We start from the raw sequence: 13715 nt of genomic DNA, 5'->3' as shown, positions 1-13715 counted from the left end.
TCAGGACAGGCTGTAAGTACGGGACGACGTGGTCGTAACCCGTAATGACGTAAGTGGTTCCTGGCTGCGTTCCGCCGAAGTCCTAGGATGGTCTGAGTAGTGGTCACTGCAGTCTGGAACCTTGGCCGGAGATGGGACACCCGTATTGTTCTTTCTTGGCGTTGTGACGTGTGGACGTCCTGCACGTGGGCGACCGGCAACGTCATTATTGTTTTGAAAACGTCTGTACAGTGACACAGCCACCTGACGTTGGCACATCCAGTCGTGAGTCGTGGAATGATGTGGTTCATTACCTGTGTAATTTTAGAATGATCAAACATGAATCAAGTTACCTTCGTAGAACGACGGCAGTTTTAGACATTTATGAGCTCCACGCAATTTATCGAGATGCTTTTCACAAACGTGTTTAGACTTGCCCATTCCAAATGTAACACGTGCAAATGTTTGATACTTTATACTAATTACTGTGGCTACATCTGTGTTTGGGAACACAGTTTCAATATATACTACTGGAATAAAGTAATTTTGCATTATTGGATTTCATGTCATTTTTAATGCAAAAAGATAATTACATCATTTGTAGTGTTTTCCTTAACCAGTGTTTAACTTTTGACAAGATAATATCGAAATCTGCATGATTTGACTCTAGACATCGTAAAACGCCTTTGAAGAGATGTGGTGTCAGAAGTCAAGTCACAAATTCAACATCGTGTGTGTCCACGATTGGCGTTGATGCAGCCTTGACAATGACGATGCATAACCCACACTCACCTTGGGAAATGATATTCTATGTTTGAACCAACACGTGTCCCAATTCAGCTGACGTCATTTCTAGGCTTGACGTAAACCTCGCTCCATTTCATCTCAAGCATGCTCGTTAGGAGACGGCTCCATGAAAGTACCAAACGTTCAGTCAAAACACGAGCGACATGTGTTCGGGAATTTTGTTTTGTTGAAGCGTGAAGTTACGTCTCTGTCTTTGAATGAACGGCTGTACATGAGGCCCAATGAGTACATCCCTGTATCGCAGATTGCCATTGACAATGACAAGTTGTGTCCGACCATGAGATGTGCTGCATTCCCAAACTGACAGTCTGGAATCGATTCTTTAGATGGGTCAGTCGAATGTGGTTGTCTTGCTGATGTGACGTCCCGCGTGGATGGCCGGTCCGAGGCAAATCTGTCGTGTTCCCATTATACTGACAATATCTCAGAGATGATGTCGTGTTTTGTTGAATACTAAAATGTCTGGCCACTTCATTTTGGACCAGACCATTCTCCAACATACCCACGGCGCGGAGACGCTGACTTTCTGTAAGCCGAGGCATGACAGTACGCGCAGTATAGGTTGAAGTTTTCCTCAACATTCAGAGGCTAGAAAATTATCAACCAATTTGAATTCAATTTGCAATATCAGGTGTGTGAACTTCAGGAGTCAAAAGCATGCAAGATGTGAGTAAGTTCGTTGTGCACAAAGTACACGTGCCACCCACGATATGTGACATCAAATTTCATGCAAACTGCCTTGCTGCATTTTTATTTAGGGATATCTTTATACTTTTCAAATAGCTTTTATATAATTTGATATTATGCACTGTTACTTTTTCCCGTTAGAGTATATACTTAAATATAGTGATTCCCTGTTTGCACATTTACCTATTGTGGGCAGTATGAAGATTTTATTCAAAAATATCTTTGCACTATGGCTATACTGCGATGTGGATGTAATTCTGTCATGAAGGACATCTTCTTACCATATCTGTGTAAACAACTAATTCATCCTGTTTCTGCACATAGTACGAGATGCCAAACTAGAGAAACATGTGTATGTATTGGAAGGTGATGACAAACCCTCTGGCAGCCAAAAACACATCGTTCAACCCATACCAGGCTGAGGGTTCTTCAGTTGTTACGGAAACTAGACCATCTCATGTTTGTATTGTTCTAAAAGGTGAAAGGTGAATGTTAATAATAACTGATTCCTTCAGTTAAAAGGAAATAAATGCCCATCATCTAGACCTTATCTGCATATTAAGAGAAAAGAAAAACATACTGACTTAGTTCATTAGACACTTCAAATGCTTCAGTTTATCATTTGCTCCATGTCGTATACTCTAAAAGTGGCATTTCCTGAAATGTACTGTTATACATAAAAAGGATCCAGTTATTTTAGGGTACAGTTTTCAATGGTGTTTTATTGTGATGACAAACCGTATGTGATGCCAGATTCTGTTTTGAAACTTGCGCCTGCCTTGAGGGCCAACTCATCCTCTTGTAGAGTTGGGTAAAAAATAGCTCTTGTTGTTGATCTGCAGTGTCAGTAAATCAATGTGATAGAGCAACGAAAGTATTGTTGTTATGGCACAAAATCAAATATAACAAAATGTTATGTAATATCTTATCATTTTACAATGTAGGTGTAGGGTAGTAAGTGACAAGTATCACGCGGATGTAAGAGGATCTCATGGCTACAGAGTATTGTCTGCATGATGGAGTCTTCGAGCTGTGAAGTAGGATTGCCAGGCACGGAATCGCAGTGATACAGATAGAAACGCCTGTGCATCACGTAAAACTACATTCACTACATAAATGAGGCCTACTTTCTGGCTAACAGTAAGTTTGCTATTTGACCGGAATTGGACAGCCGGTTCACTACTCAATCAATCGGAGTATAACGTGATCGATACTAACTATGCAAATACAATACAATGGTTGATTGACAGAGCAATCCCTCTGTCTTGAACTGTTTGTTCGTTTCCCAGTCCCTTAGGACAGTTTACAACAGCAACAACAATTAAGAAATTATGTGTTTTAAGAGAATACATTAATTCAATTTCGTGCAAAAAAGGATTGTGCGTGCACGATGCGGTTCCATTGAATATTGGCTTAAATGTCAACATAACTGAGCGACAAAGGCGAAAGCGTTTGATGGACATGTGGAAGCTCGATGGCTATTGAACAGTTTGGCTTTCTGTCCTGTTTGTCCAATCATATACCAGGACCAAACAAATTGGTCTCATTCGTAATGTAGATAGTTTTCAATAAACAGCTGGGGATCAGCACCTCATTGCATTCAAAGGGGACGAAGGAAGATGAAGCTCCTGTATGTGCTGGTGCTGTTGGCTATGTGTAGATCTGCAGCAGGCAGTATTGAGGCGATTAAGAGGCTATACAGCGACATGTTTGGAAACTACAGCACTAAAATGAGACCAGTATACAACCAGAGTCAACATGTTGACGTTCACAGCCGATTTAACTTGGTGGCCATAACTGAAGTAGACCAGGTCAGACAGATCTTACATAGCTACGTGTTGATGAATCTAACATGGCGGGACGAGTTTCTAACCTGGAAACCTGAGGACTATAATGGCATAAAGTTTATACACCCTCCACTGACTGACATATGGAGACCGAAACTCATCGTACCAGTGTCTCTTGAGGATCGGGATGTCTTCAAAGACGAGACATCCGCCATTACAGTTAACAGCGAAGGCAGAGTAACTTGGTTACCTGGAGCAAACTTTGCAACTGACTGCAAGCTCGATCTGACATTATTTCCATTTGATGATCAGACATGCCAGTTCCGATTTCTACCCGTCAGCTATTTTTCAAATGAGCTGAAGATGGTTTCAACACTCATCAGCGCAGGCACCCAAGCGTACACAGAAAATGGAGAATGGATTCTTTCAGCTTCCAGAGCATACACTACTGAAAGAACCTTCGTAGATTCAACCTTCTCTTTCTTTTACGTTGACATTGATCTTGAAAGGCGACCGATGTTTTTTGTCCTCAATGTAATAATACCTGTTGTTGTGCTTTCATTTCTCAACATATTCGTCTTCTCACTTCCGTGTGACTGTGGCGAGAAAGTTTCGTATGCCATCACGTGCCTTCTCGCTCTGACTGTATTCATGAGCATCGTGAGTGGGCTACTTCCAAAATCGTCCGACAACATCCCAATGGTCACATTGTATCTAACGTGTCTCCTCGGTATCAGCGTTCTGTCCGTGGTCGCCACCATCCTCATCGTCATGAAAGATCCTGCGAAGGCCAACAAGAAAACCCCACAGTCACCATTATTTGTGATTCCTCTGTTTTGCTCCTTACCATTTCCAGGAAGTAGACGCAGGATCATGGACCAGGTTCAACTGGATTCTAAAACCAATGGTTTGGCCGGCAGTGGGAATCCAACTGGAAAGCTTCTGGAAGGTCGGAGTAGTTCTGGTGGGTACTGTGTAACTGCTGACTCTCTGTGTATGGTTATATTCACGGTTCTTTGGATGGCTGTGTCTTTAGGATTCTTCGTCCAGATAACACAGTAAAACAACCTTCTCATGACTTTCTGCCAGTATGGTAAAGTCTTAAATTGTTGTACTTAATAATCATTCAGAAATATCCTAATGGATTACCATATATACTAAACGAGGCTGATCATTGTTAAAATTCATTCTCGATTTGAAAGAATAACAGCAATGAAAGGTTACCATGCACACTTTGATCAGTGGATATTAAGATCATACGGAGATGGCAGAGCAGCATGTCCCTTGTGGAAGGTCTTAGCCGATGTTATGCAATCCACGAGCGTGATGATTTTGGCACAACTTAAGGCAATTTTCTCGACGATTTTGCGTCAGGATAGGTCGTATGCCGGACGACCTGGTCGTAACCCCTATTGACGTAGGTCGTTCCTGGCTGTGTTGCGGTAGATACGTCGAAGTTCTGGGATGGTGTGAGTGGCCGCAAGGCAACGTGATTATTGTATTGTTTGTACAGTGACACAGCCACCTGACGTTGGGACATCCTGTCGTGAGTCGTGGAATGATGTGGTTCATTACCTGTGTAACTATCAGAACGATCAAACATGAATCAGTCCACCTACTTAAAACGACGGCAGTTTTAGACATTCATGAGCTCCACGCAAATGAAGCATGGACAAATGTTTGATTCATTTCTCTAATTACTGAGGTTACATCTGTATTTGTGAACCCGTAGTTTCAATATATACTACTGGAATAAACTAACTGTGCGTTATTTGATGCAATGCCATGTTTTTATTGCAAAGAGATAATAACATGATCTGTGGTGATTAAACAATGCCATATAGAAAATGGTCAAATGTAACTTGTGTTATATTTGGGACTACACTTTCTTAGTAAAGTACATATTCTAGTACTTTTGTTGAGTTGAGTCCCATCCGTGAATCTAACCCACACCTTCAGAGTCAGGCAAATAATCGCCATCACACACAGTCAGCCGCCTAACATGCTCAGCCACCGCGACTTCCACAAAAATTTAAGTCGAACAACAAGTATTCTTGACTGCGGACTTTGTGTACCTCTCTATGCTACGATTACACAATGCCATTTAGAAAGTTGTCTTATATAACATATGTTATATTTGGGATTAGTACACTTAGTAAAGTAAAGTAAAGATTCCAGTACAGTGTGTGCTGGCGATCAGGTGCTTGACTCTGAGGGCGTGGGTTGGGACTCGGATGGGACTCAACCCCAAAAAAGAAATAGAATCTGAATCTTTTCGGCTGCACATGAGGACCAATGATTTCCATTGACAATGACAAGTTGTGTCCGACCATGAGATGTGCTGCATCCCCAAACTGACAATCTGGAATCGATTCTTGAGATGGGTCAGCCGAATATGGTTGTCTTGGTTGTTGATGTGACGTCCCGCTTGGACGGCCGGTCCGAGGCAAATCTCTCTCGTATTCCCAATATGAAGAAAAGCGTATACATAGAGATGACGTCGTGTTTCGTTGGACACTAAAATGTCTGGCCACTTCATTTTGGGTCAGTCCATTCCCAGCATACCCACGGCGCAAAGACGCAGAGTCCGTAAGCGTAGTTTAGGTTGAAATTAACATGTTTTCCACAACATTCAGAGGCTAGAGAAGAATCAACTGTTCTTCAATTTTTAAAGTACACGTGCCACGCACAATACGTGACATGAAAATGCCTTGCTGCATGTTTATTTAGGGTTATTTTTGTACTTTCAAATAGCTGTTATGCAATTTGATATTATGCACTGTTTCTTTTTCCCGTTAGAGTATATAGTTATATATATAGTGATACTCTATTTGCACATTTACACTATCGTAGGCAGTATAAAAGTTTTTATTCATAAATCTCTTTGTATTAAGACAATAATGGAAAGTAGATATAAATTGTGTAAAAAGTGCGTGTTCTCACTGTATCTGGGTAAACAACTAATACATCCGGTTTTTAACACAATACGAGATGCCAAACTAGAGAAATACGTGTATGTATTGGAAGGTAATGACAAACCCTCTGGCAGCCCAAAGCACATTGTTCAATCCATACCAGGCTAAGTTTGCTTCAGTTGTTATGGAAACTAGACAATTTCACGTTTGTATTGTTCTAAAAGGTGAAAGGTGAATATCAATAATAACTGATTTCCTTCAGTTCAAAGAAAATAAATGTCCATCACCCTGGACCTTATCTGCATATTAAGAGAAAACAAAAGATATTGACTTAGTTCATCTCTTGGATTTGATGAGTGTAACTTGCGGCAGTCAAGCAATAATTGATAACGTTTAGAAATTCATTATACACTTCAAATGCTTCAGTTTATCATTTACTGCATGTCGTATACGCTAAAACTGGCATTTTCTGAAATGTACTGGTTTAAAAAATCATCAAAGTGTTATTTTAGGGTTCAGTTCAAAAGGATTTTTATATTATGATGACAAAACGATACGTGATACCAGATTCTGTTTTGACGCATGCGAAAAACTCACAAGTGACTCTAACGATCATTTCTAACGACTGAAAACTTTGTATTGTATTACTGCTTATTGGTGTTTTCTTCACCGCAAAGGATCAACCACTTCATTGTTTGATGGTGCTTTAGTTGATAAATAGCCTTCTGGGTTCAATGCTTGAGTAAAGAGTTTGTTTTCAAGAACAGTGAAGAGAAACATATTGTTAACCAAAACACACACATACACATACACTAACACATAAATGTACATACACGTAGACGTACACATATACACCTACACATATACACACGTACACATATACACGTACACGTATACATACATACACGTACACATATATCACGTACAACACGTACACATATACACGTACACGTACACATCCATACACATAATCACGTACACATATACACGTACAGGTACACATATACACGTACACATACACATATACGTACACGTACACATACACATACACATGCACATATACACGTACACGTACATACATACACGTACACGTACACATGCACATACATAATACACATATACACATATACACATACACATACACGTATTATATACACATACACACATACACATATACGTGCACATACATGTAAACGCACACATACACACATACACATGCACATATACACGTACACATACACATCGCACATACACATACACATACACATACACGTATACACATACACATATACACGTATATACACATACACGTATACGTACACATACATGTAAATAAGCACGTACACATATACACGTACACGTACACATACACGTACACATACACATATACACGTACACACATACACATACACGGACACGTACACATATACACGTATACGTAAACATACACATACTGCATAACTACATTGAAACTGAATCACTACCACCGTGAGGGCAAACTCCTAAAGTAGAGTTGGATTGAACTTGGCGGCCACAACTGAAGTAGACCAGGTGACAGCGACGTGTTGATGAACTTAACATGGCAGGACGAATGTTACAAATGGTTACCTTGACGCTGGGCCTTGTGTTTTCGTAGTCATTCATGGCTTGAAACTAAATGATTACCACCTTGAGGGCAAACCCATCAGTTTTGGGGTGGAAAGTGACCACTACCACACGATTGTGAGAAGCGAGTAAGGAGGATTGCATGGACACAATGTCTTATCTGTATGATGGAGTCTTTGTGCCCGACTGTATGAATTGCCAGGCTCAGAGTTGCAGTGATACAGATAGACACGCCTGTGCATCAGATAAAACAACATTCGCTCCATAACTGGGACCTGCTGTCTGGCCAACAGTAAGTACGGTACTGGACCGGGATTGGACAGCCGGTTCTGTACTCCAACGTCAAAGTATGATATGATCGATATTAAGCCTATGTCTATACGATACAATGATTTATTGGCAGATCACTCACTCTGTCTCGACATGAAATGTTTGCTGGTTAGCAACGCACTTATGACGCTTGTGCAACATCAATGAAGAAGTAATGCTGTTCACGTAGACGATTGACGAAACTATAGGTGAGGTCAGGTGAGGTGAAATTGGGTTTTACGTCGTGCTTGAGAATATTTCGCTCATATGACGACGTGCATGCGTGTATGTATGCGCGGCTGCTTGTACTAGCCCAGACTTAAGCTGGTTTTATAGTGCTAGCCCACTGAGATACCATGACGCAGTGAAGCATGAATACCCCACTCAGACACATTATACTGACTCCGATTCGAACAGTCCTTGTTGTACCCATTAATGCCGAGCGCCAGGCAGGGAACCCGCGACCTTCCACTCTGCGGGCGGACGCTCTTAACCACTACACCGGCGGTCTACGAAACTATAACTTTGTACCCAATACCTTATTGCATACACAGTGTTACAAATTTGAAACGCGTTAAGTATTGGTGGTATCGATGTGTAAACAATGCCGTTTACTAAGTTTCGTGAGACAAAGCATTGTGCATGGAACATTAGGTTCCATTAGTGCTGAAATATCGGTCTATTTGTCACCATAGCTTGCTGAATGACAAAAGTCAAAGCGTTTAATGGCCATTGATTACTTTGGCCATCTGACTTGTTTGTTCAGTCATCCACTAAGACTGAACAAATTGTTTTCATTTGGTGGTGGTTCTCCAACGCCAGCAAGCTACTGGCAATGTAGATAGTATTTAATACAAATATGCGTATCATTTCCCCATTACGTCTTCAAAGGGAACCAGGACGATGAAGCTCCTGTATGTGCTGGTGCTGTTGGCCGCAATGTAGATCTGCAGCAGGCAGTATTGAGGCGATGAAGAGACTGTACAGCGACCTGTTTGGAAACTACAGCTCTAAGATCAGACCAGTATACAACCAGAGTCAACATGTTGACGTTCACAGCAGATTCAACTTGGTGGCCATAACTGAAATAGACCAGGTCAGACAGATCCTCCACAGCAACGTGTGGATGAATCTAACATGGCGGGACGAGTTTCTCACCTGGAATCCTGAGGATTATAGCGGCATAAAGTCTATAAACCCTCCACTGACTGACATATGGAGACCGAAACTCAACGTACCAGTGTCTGTTGAGGATCGGGATGTCTTCAAAGACGAGAGACATCCTCTATTACAGTTAACAGCGACGGTATAGTAATTTGGTTTCCTGGGGCAAGCCTTTGTTACTGACTGCAAATTAGATCTGACTTTATTTCCATTTGATGTTCGGACATGCCAGTTCCGATTTCTACCTGTCGAGCCATGATTCAAATAAGCTGAAGATGGTTTCATCATTCATCAGCGCAAACACGCAAGAGTACACAGAAAATGGAGAATGGATTCTTTCCAGCTTCCAGAGCATACACTACTGAAAGAACCTTCGTAGATTCCACCTTCTTCTCTATCCTTTACGTTGACATTGACCTTGAAAGGCGACCGATGTGCTTTGTCCTCACGTAATAATACCTGTTGTTGTGCTTTCATTTCTCAACATATTCGTCTTCTTCTTCCGTGTGACTGTGGCGAGAAGGTTTCGTATGCCATCACGTGCCTTCTCGCTCTGACTGTATTCATGAGCATCATTAGGTGAACTACTTCCTAAATCATCCGACAACATCCCAATTGTCACCCTGTATCACATATGTCTCCTCGGTATCAGCGTTCTGTCCGTGGTCGCCACCATCCTCATCGTCATGAAAGATCCTGCGAGGTCAACAAGAAAATCCCACAGTCACCATTATTTTGTGATTCCTCGTTTTTGCTCCCTTACCATTTCCAGGAAGTGGGCAGGATCATGGGCCAGGTTCAACTGGATTCTAAAACCATTGGTTTGAAGCTGGCAATGGAAATGGAATTGGATTAAGGTTCCTAGAAGGTCAAAGTATTTCTGTGAGTGCTATTGTAACTGCTGACTCTCTGTGGTTATATTCACGGTTCTTTGGATGGTTGTGTCTGTGGGATTCCTCGTCCAGATAACACAGTAAAACAACCTTCTCATAACTTTCTGCCAGGTATGGTAAAGTCTTAAATTGTTGTACTTAATAATCATTCAGAAATATCCTGATGGATTACCATATATACTACTAAACGAGGCTGTTCTTTCTTAAAATTCTTTCTCGATTTAAAAGAATAACAGCAATGAAAAGGTTACCATGCACACTTTGATCAGTGGATATTAAGATCATACGGAGATGGCAGTGCGGAATGTCCTTGTGGAAGGTCTTAGCCTATGTTATACAAGCCACGAACGTCATGATTTTGGCAATAACTTTAGGCAATTTTCTCGACAATGTTGCGTCAGGATGGGTCGTATGCCGGACGGCCTGAACGTAGATGAATCCAGGTTTAACTTATCCCTTTGCAGATGGACGTCAACAGATTTATCGACGTAAAGGAGAAAGACTTGCGCCAAACTGTGTCTTTGAACATGATCGTTTTGGGTGGTGTCATGATCAGACCACAGACCATCAGGAGGCTGCAGACCATCAACAGCTGTTCCCAGAAATGTGTGTGTCTTTCAATGCCCCAAAGACTGCGAGCATGTCTTGCAGCGCACGGTTGACACACGATATTGACTTTGCAAATTGACCCCTCCTTTGTTTTATGTCGTTGTTGCGTCACTGATGTTGTTGTTGACCTTGACATTTTCAGATGGGAAATTATTCACAGACGTTCATTCACAGATGTTCCGCAAACATATCTTGCCAGTTAGGTTTATATATATGTTGAAATTAGTGTGAAAATTGCGTTTTCAATGGCTTTCAGTATAGAATCTGAATCTTTTCGCCACACACATGGGGACCAATGATTGCCATTGACAATGACAAGTTGTGTCCGACCATGAGATGTGCTGCATCCCAAACTGACAATCTGGAATCGATTCTTGAGATGGGTCAGCCGAATATGGTTGTCTTGGTTGTTGATGTGACGTCCCGCTTGGTCGGCCGGTCCTGAGGCTTTATACTTTTCAAATAGATTTGATGCTTTTTCATTTTATGCACTGTTACCTTTCCCGTTAGTATATGTTTTTATCTATACTGATTCCCTGTTTTCACATTTGCCTTTTGTGGGCAGTATACAGTTTCTAATCATAAATCTCTTTACGTTAAGACAATAATGCAACATGGATGTAAATTGTGTCAAAAAGGGCGTCTTCTCACCATGTCTGTGTAAACAACAAATACATCCGTTGTTTTAAACACAATACGAGATGCCAAAATAGAGAAACACGTGTATGTATTGGAAGGTGATGATAAACCCTCAGGCAGCCAAAAAGATATTGTTCAACCCATACCAGACTGAGTTTGCTTCATTTGTAATTGTTAACTAGATAATCACACGTTTGTATTGTTCTAAATGGTGAAAGGTGGATATATTAATGTTAACTGATCTCCTTCAGTTCAAAGGAAATAAATGTCCATCATCTAGACCTCATTTGCATATTAAGAGACAAGAAAAGATATTGACTTAGTTCATCTCTTGGAATTGATGAGTGTAACCTTGTGGCAGTAAGTGCCCCTTGACAAGCAATAACAAATACCGGTCCAATTGTCAACATAGCTTGCTGAATGACAAAAGCCAAATCGTTTAATGGATGCATTAAAGCTCGACGGCCATTTAATAGTTTGTCTGTTTGTCTTGTTTGTCCGCCAAGACTGAACAAATTGTTCTCACATGTGTGACGATTCTCCAACGGAAACTGTAGATCGTATTTAATAAATAGCTGCTCATTAGTGCCGTATTACTATCAAGGCGACGAAGGAAGATGAAGCTCCTGTATGTTCTTGTGCTGTTGGCCCTGTGGAGATCTGCAGCAGCAGTAATGAGGGGATGAAGAGACTGCAACAACATTTGGCAATTAGCAAAAATCACAAGTGGATCTAAGCAACATTTGCAGTGACTGAACACTTTGTGTTGTGTTTGAGGCTGAAACGTAAACCTTTATCTTATCATTCATCATGTGTAGATATTTTCATCGCAATGGTTCAACCATTTGATTGTTTGATGGTGCTCGTTAATACATAGCCCAAACAAACACGCACACACAGAGGCAGACACATATGTTTTAGACTATTAACAAAATACCAGTTGTTTATCCACAAAATATCCCAGTTTTTAAGGGTCCAGAGTGATACATTTACCGACATAATTGTGTATTATGCCATTGTTCACCCTTAAGAATATACATGCTGTGAAACATCTGGAACACACGAATATATCGAATAGGTCACGCCTAGACATGTGTACGTGCTTTGCTATTTATTGGCCAACTGAAATGTTTGTGATTGTTAATGTGATTATGGAGCCATTTGTGGTGTCCATGGTTTGTCAATCACGTCCACAGGTGATATTCTGTGCTTACCATTACAAAATGGTTACCTTGACGCTGCCTTGTGGTTTCGTAGTCATTCATGGTTTGAAACTATATGACAACCACCTTGAGGGCAAACCCATCCTCCTGTAGTGTTGGATAAAAATACCTTCTTCCGTCGATCTGCAGTATCAGTAAATCAATGTGACAGCTCAACGAAAATACACGTTGCTATGGCGGACAATTAAGCACAATGAAATATGTATGTAACATCATTATCAATTTTGCCGTGGAATTTTCGTAGTTACCAGTATAGTTTGGGGTGCATAATACAATGTCATTGTATCCATGCAATCCTCAGAGGATACAAAGGGTATGAGAGAATTGCATGGATACAATGTATTATCTGTATGATGGAGTCCTTGTGCCCGACGGTACGATGTGCTGGCTCTGTGTTGCAGTGATGCAGATAGACTTACCTGTGCATCACATAGACAAACATTCGCTCCATAACTGGGGTCAACAGTAAGAACTTTACTTGACCTGAACTGGACAACCAGTTCTGTACTCTGTTGGATATCAAACTATCTATGTACAATACAATGAAATTGACAGATTACTCACTCTGTCTTGAGATGAAACGTTTGTTGGTTAGCAACTCACTTGAGATGTTTGTACAACAGCAACATCAGTTGAGAAATAATGTTGTTCACGAGGACAACTGACGAAACCATAACGTTGTACCCTATAACATATTGCATACACAGTGTTACAAATTCGGAACGTATCAAGTATTGGTAATCCCTGTAAGGATGATGCTATCCTTTATATCCGTCAGTATCGATGTGTAAACAATGCCATTAATTCAATGTCGTGAGAAACAGCATTGTGCAGGGATACTTAGGTTCCATTAGTGCTGGAATATCCGTCTAATTATCAACATAGCTTGCCGAATGACAAAAGCCGAAGCGTTTAATGGCCATTGATTTGTTTGGCTATCTGTCTTGTTTGTTCAATCACCCATCAAGACTGAACAAATTATTCTCACGTGTCTGGTGGTTTTCTAACGCCAGCAAGCTAACAAACTGGAAATGTAGATAGGATTTAATAAAACTGTGAGGATCAGTGCCTCATTACATTCAAAGGGGACACAGGAAG

The 13715-nt window shown here is 40.9% G+C and overlaps 1 protein-coding gene across 1 annotated transcript; it reads left to right on the top strand.

Moving 5' to 3' along the window:
* Nucleotides 1-3092: 3092 nt before the first annotated feature.
* LOC124269443 (neuronal acetylcholine receptor subunit alpha-3-like) lies at nt 3093-4322 on the top strand. Its single transcript, XM_046704446.1, has one exon. The coding sequence runs from the start codon at nt 3093-3095 to the stop codon at nt 4320-4322; it is 1230 nt and encodes a 409-aa protein (XP_046560402.1).
* Nucleotides 4323-13715: the final 9393 nt, after the last annotated feature.

This window comes from Haliotis rubra, unplaced genomic scaffold (assembly GCF_003918875.1).
Source record: "Haliotis rubra isolate DU_JTF1 unplaced genomic scaffold, ASM391887v1 Scf145, whole genome shotgun sequence".
NCBI classification, from domain to species: Eukaryota; Metazoa; Mollusca; class Gastropoda; order Lepetellida; family Haliotidae; genus Haliotis; species Haliotis rubra.
The sequence above is the reverse complement of the archived record's forward strand: the minus strand, read 5'-3'. Positions and strand labels throughout refer to the sequence as shown.

What these genes read in the sequence shown, in the direction of transcription:
- LOC124269443 (XM_046704446.1), top strand. Translation starts at nt 3,093, where the DNA reads ATGAAGCTCCTGTATGTGCTGGTGCTGTTGGCTATGTGTAGATCTGCA.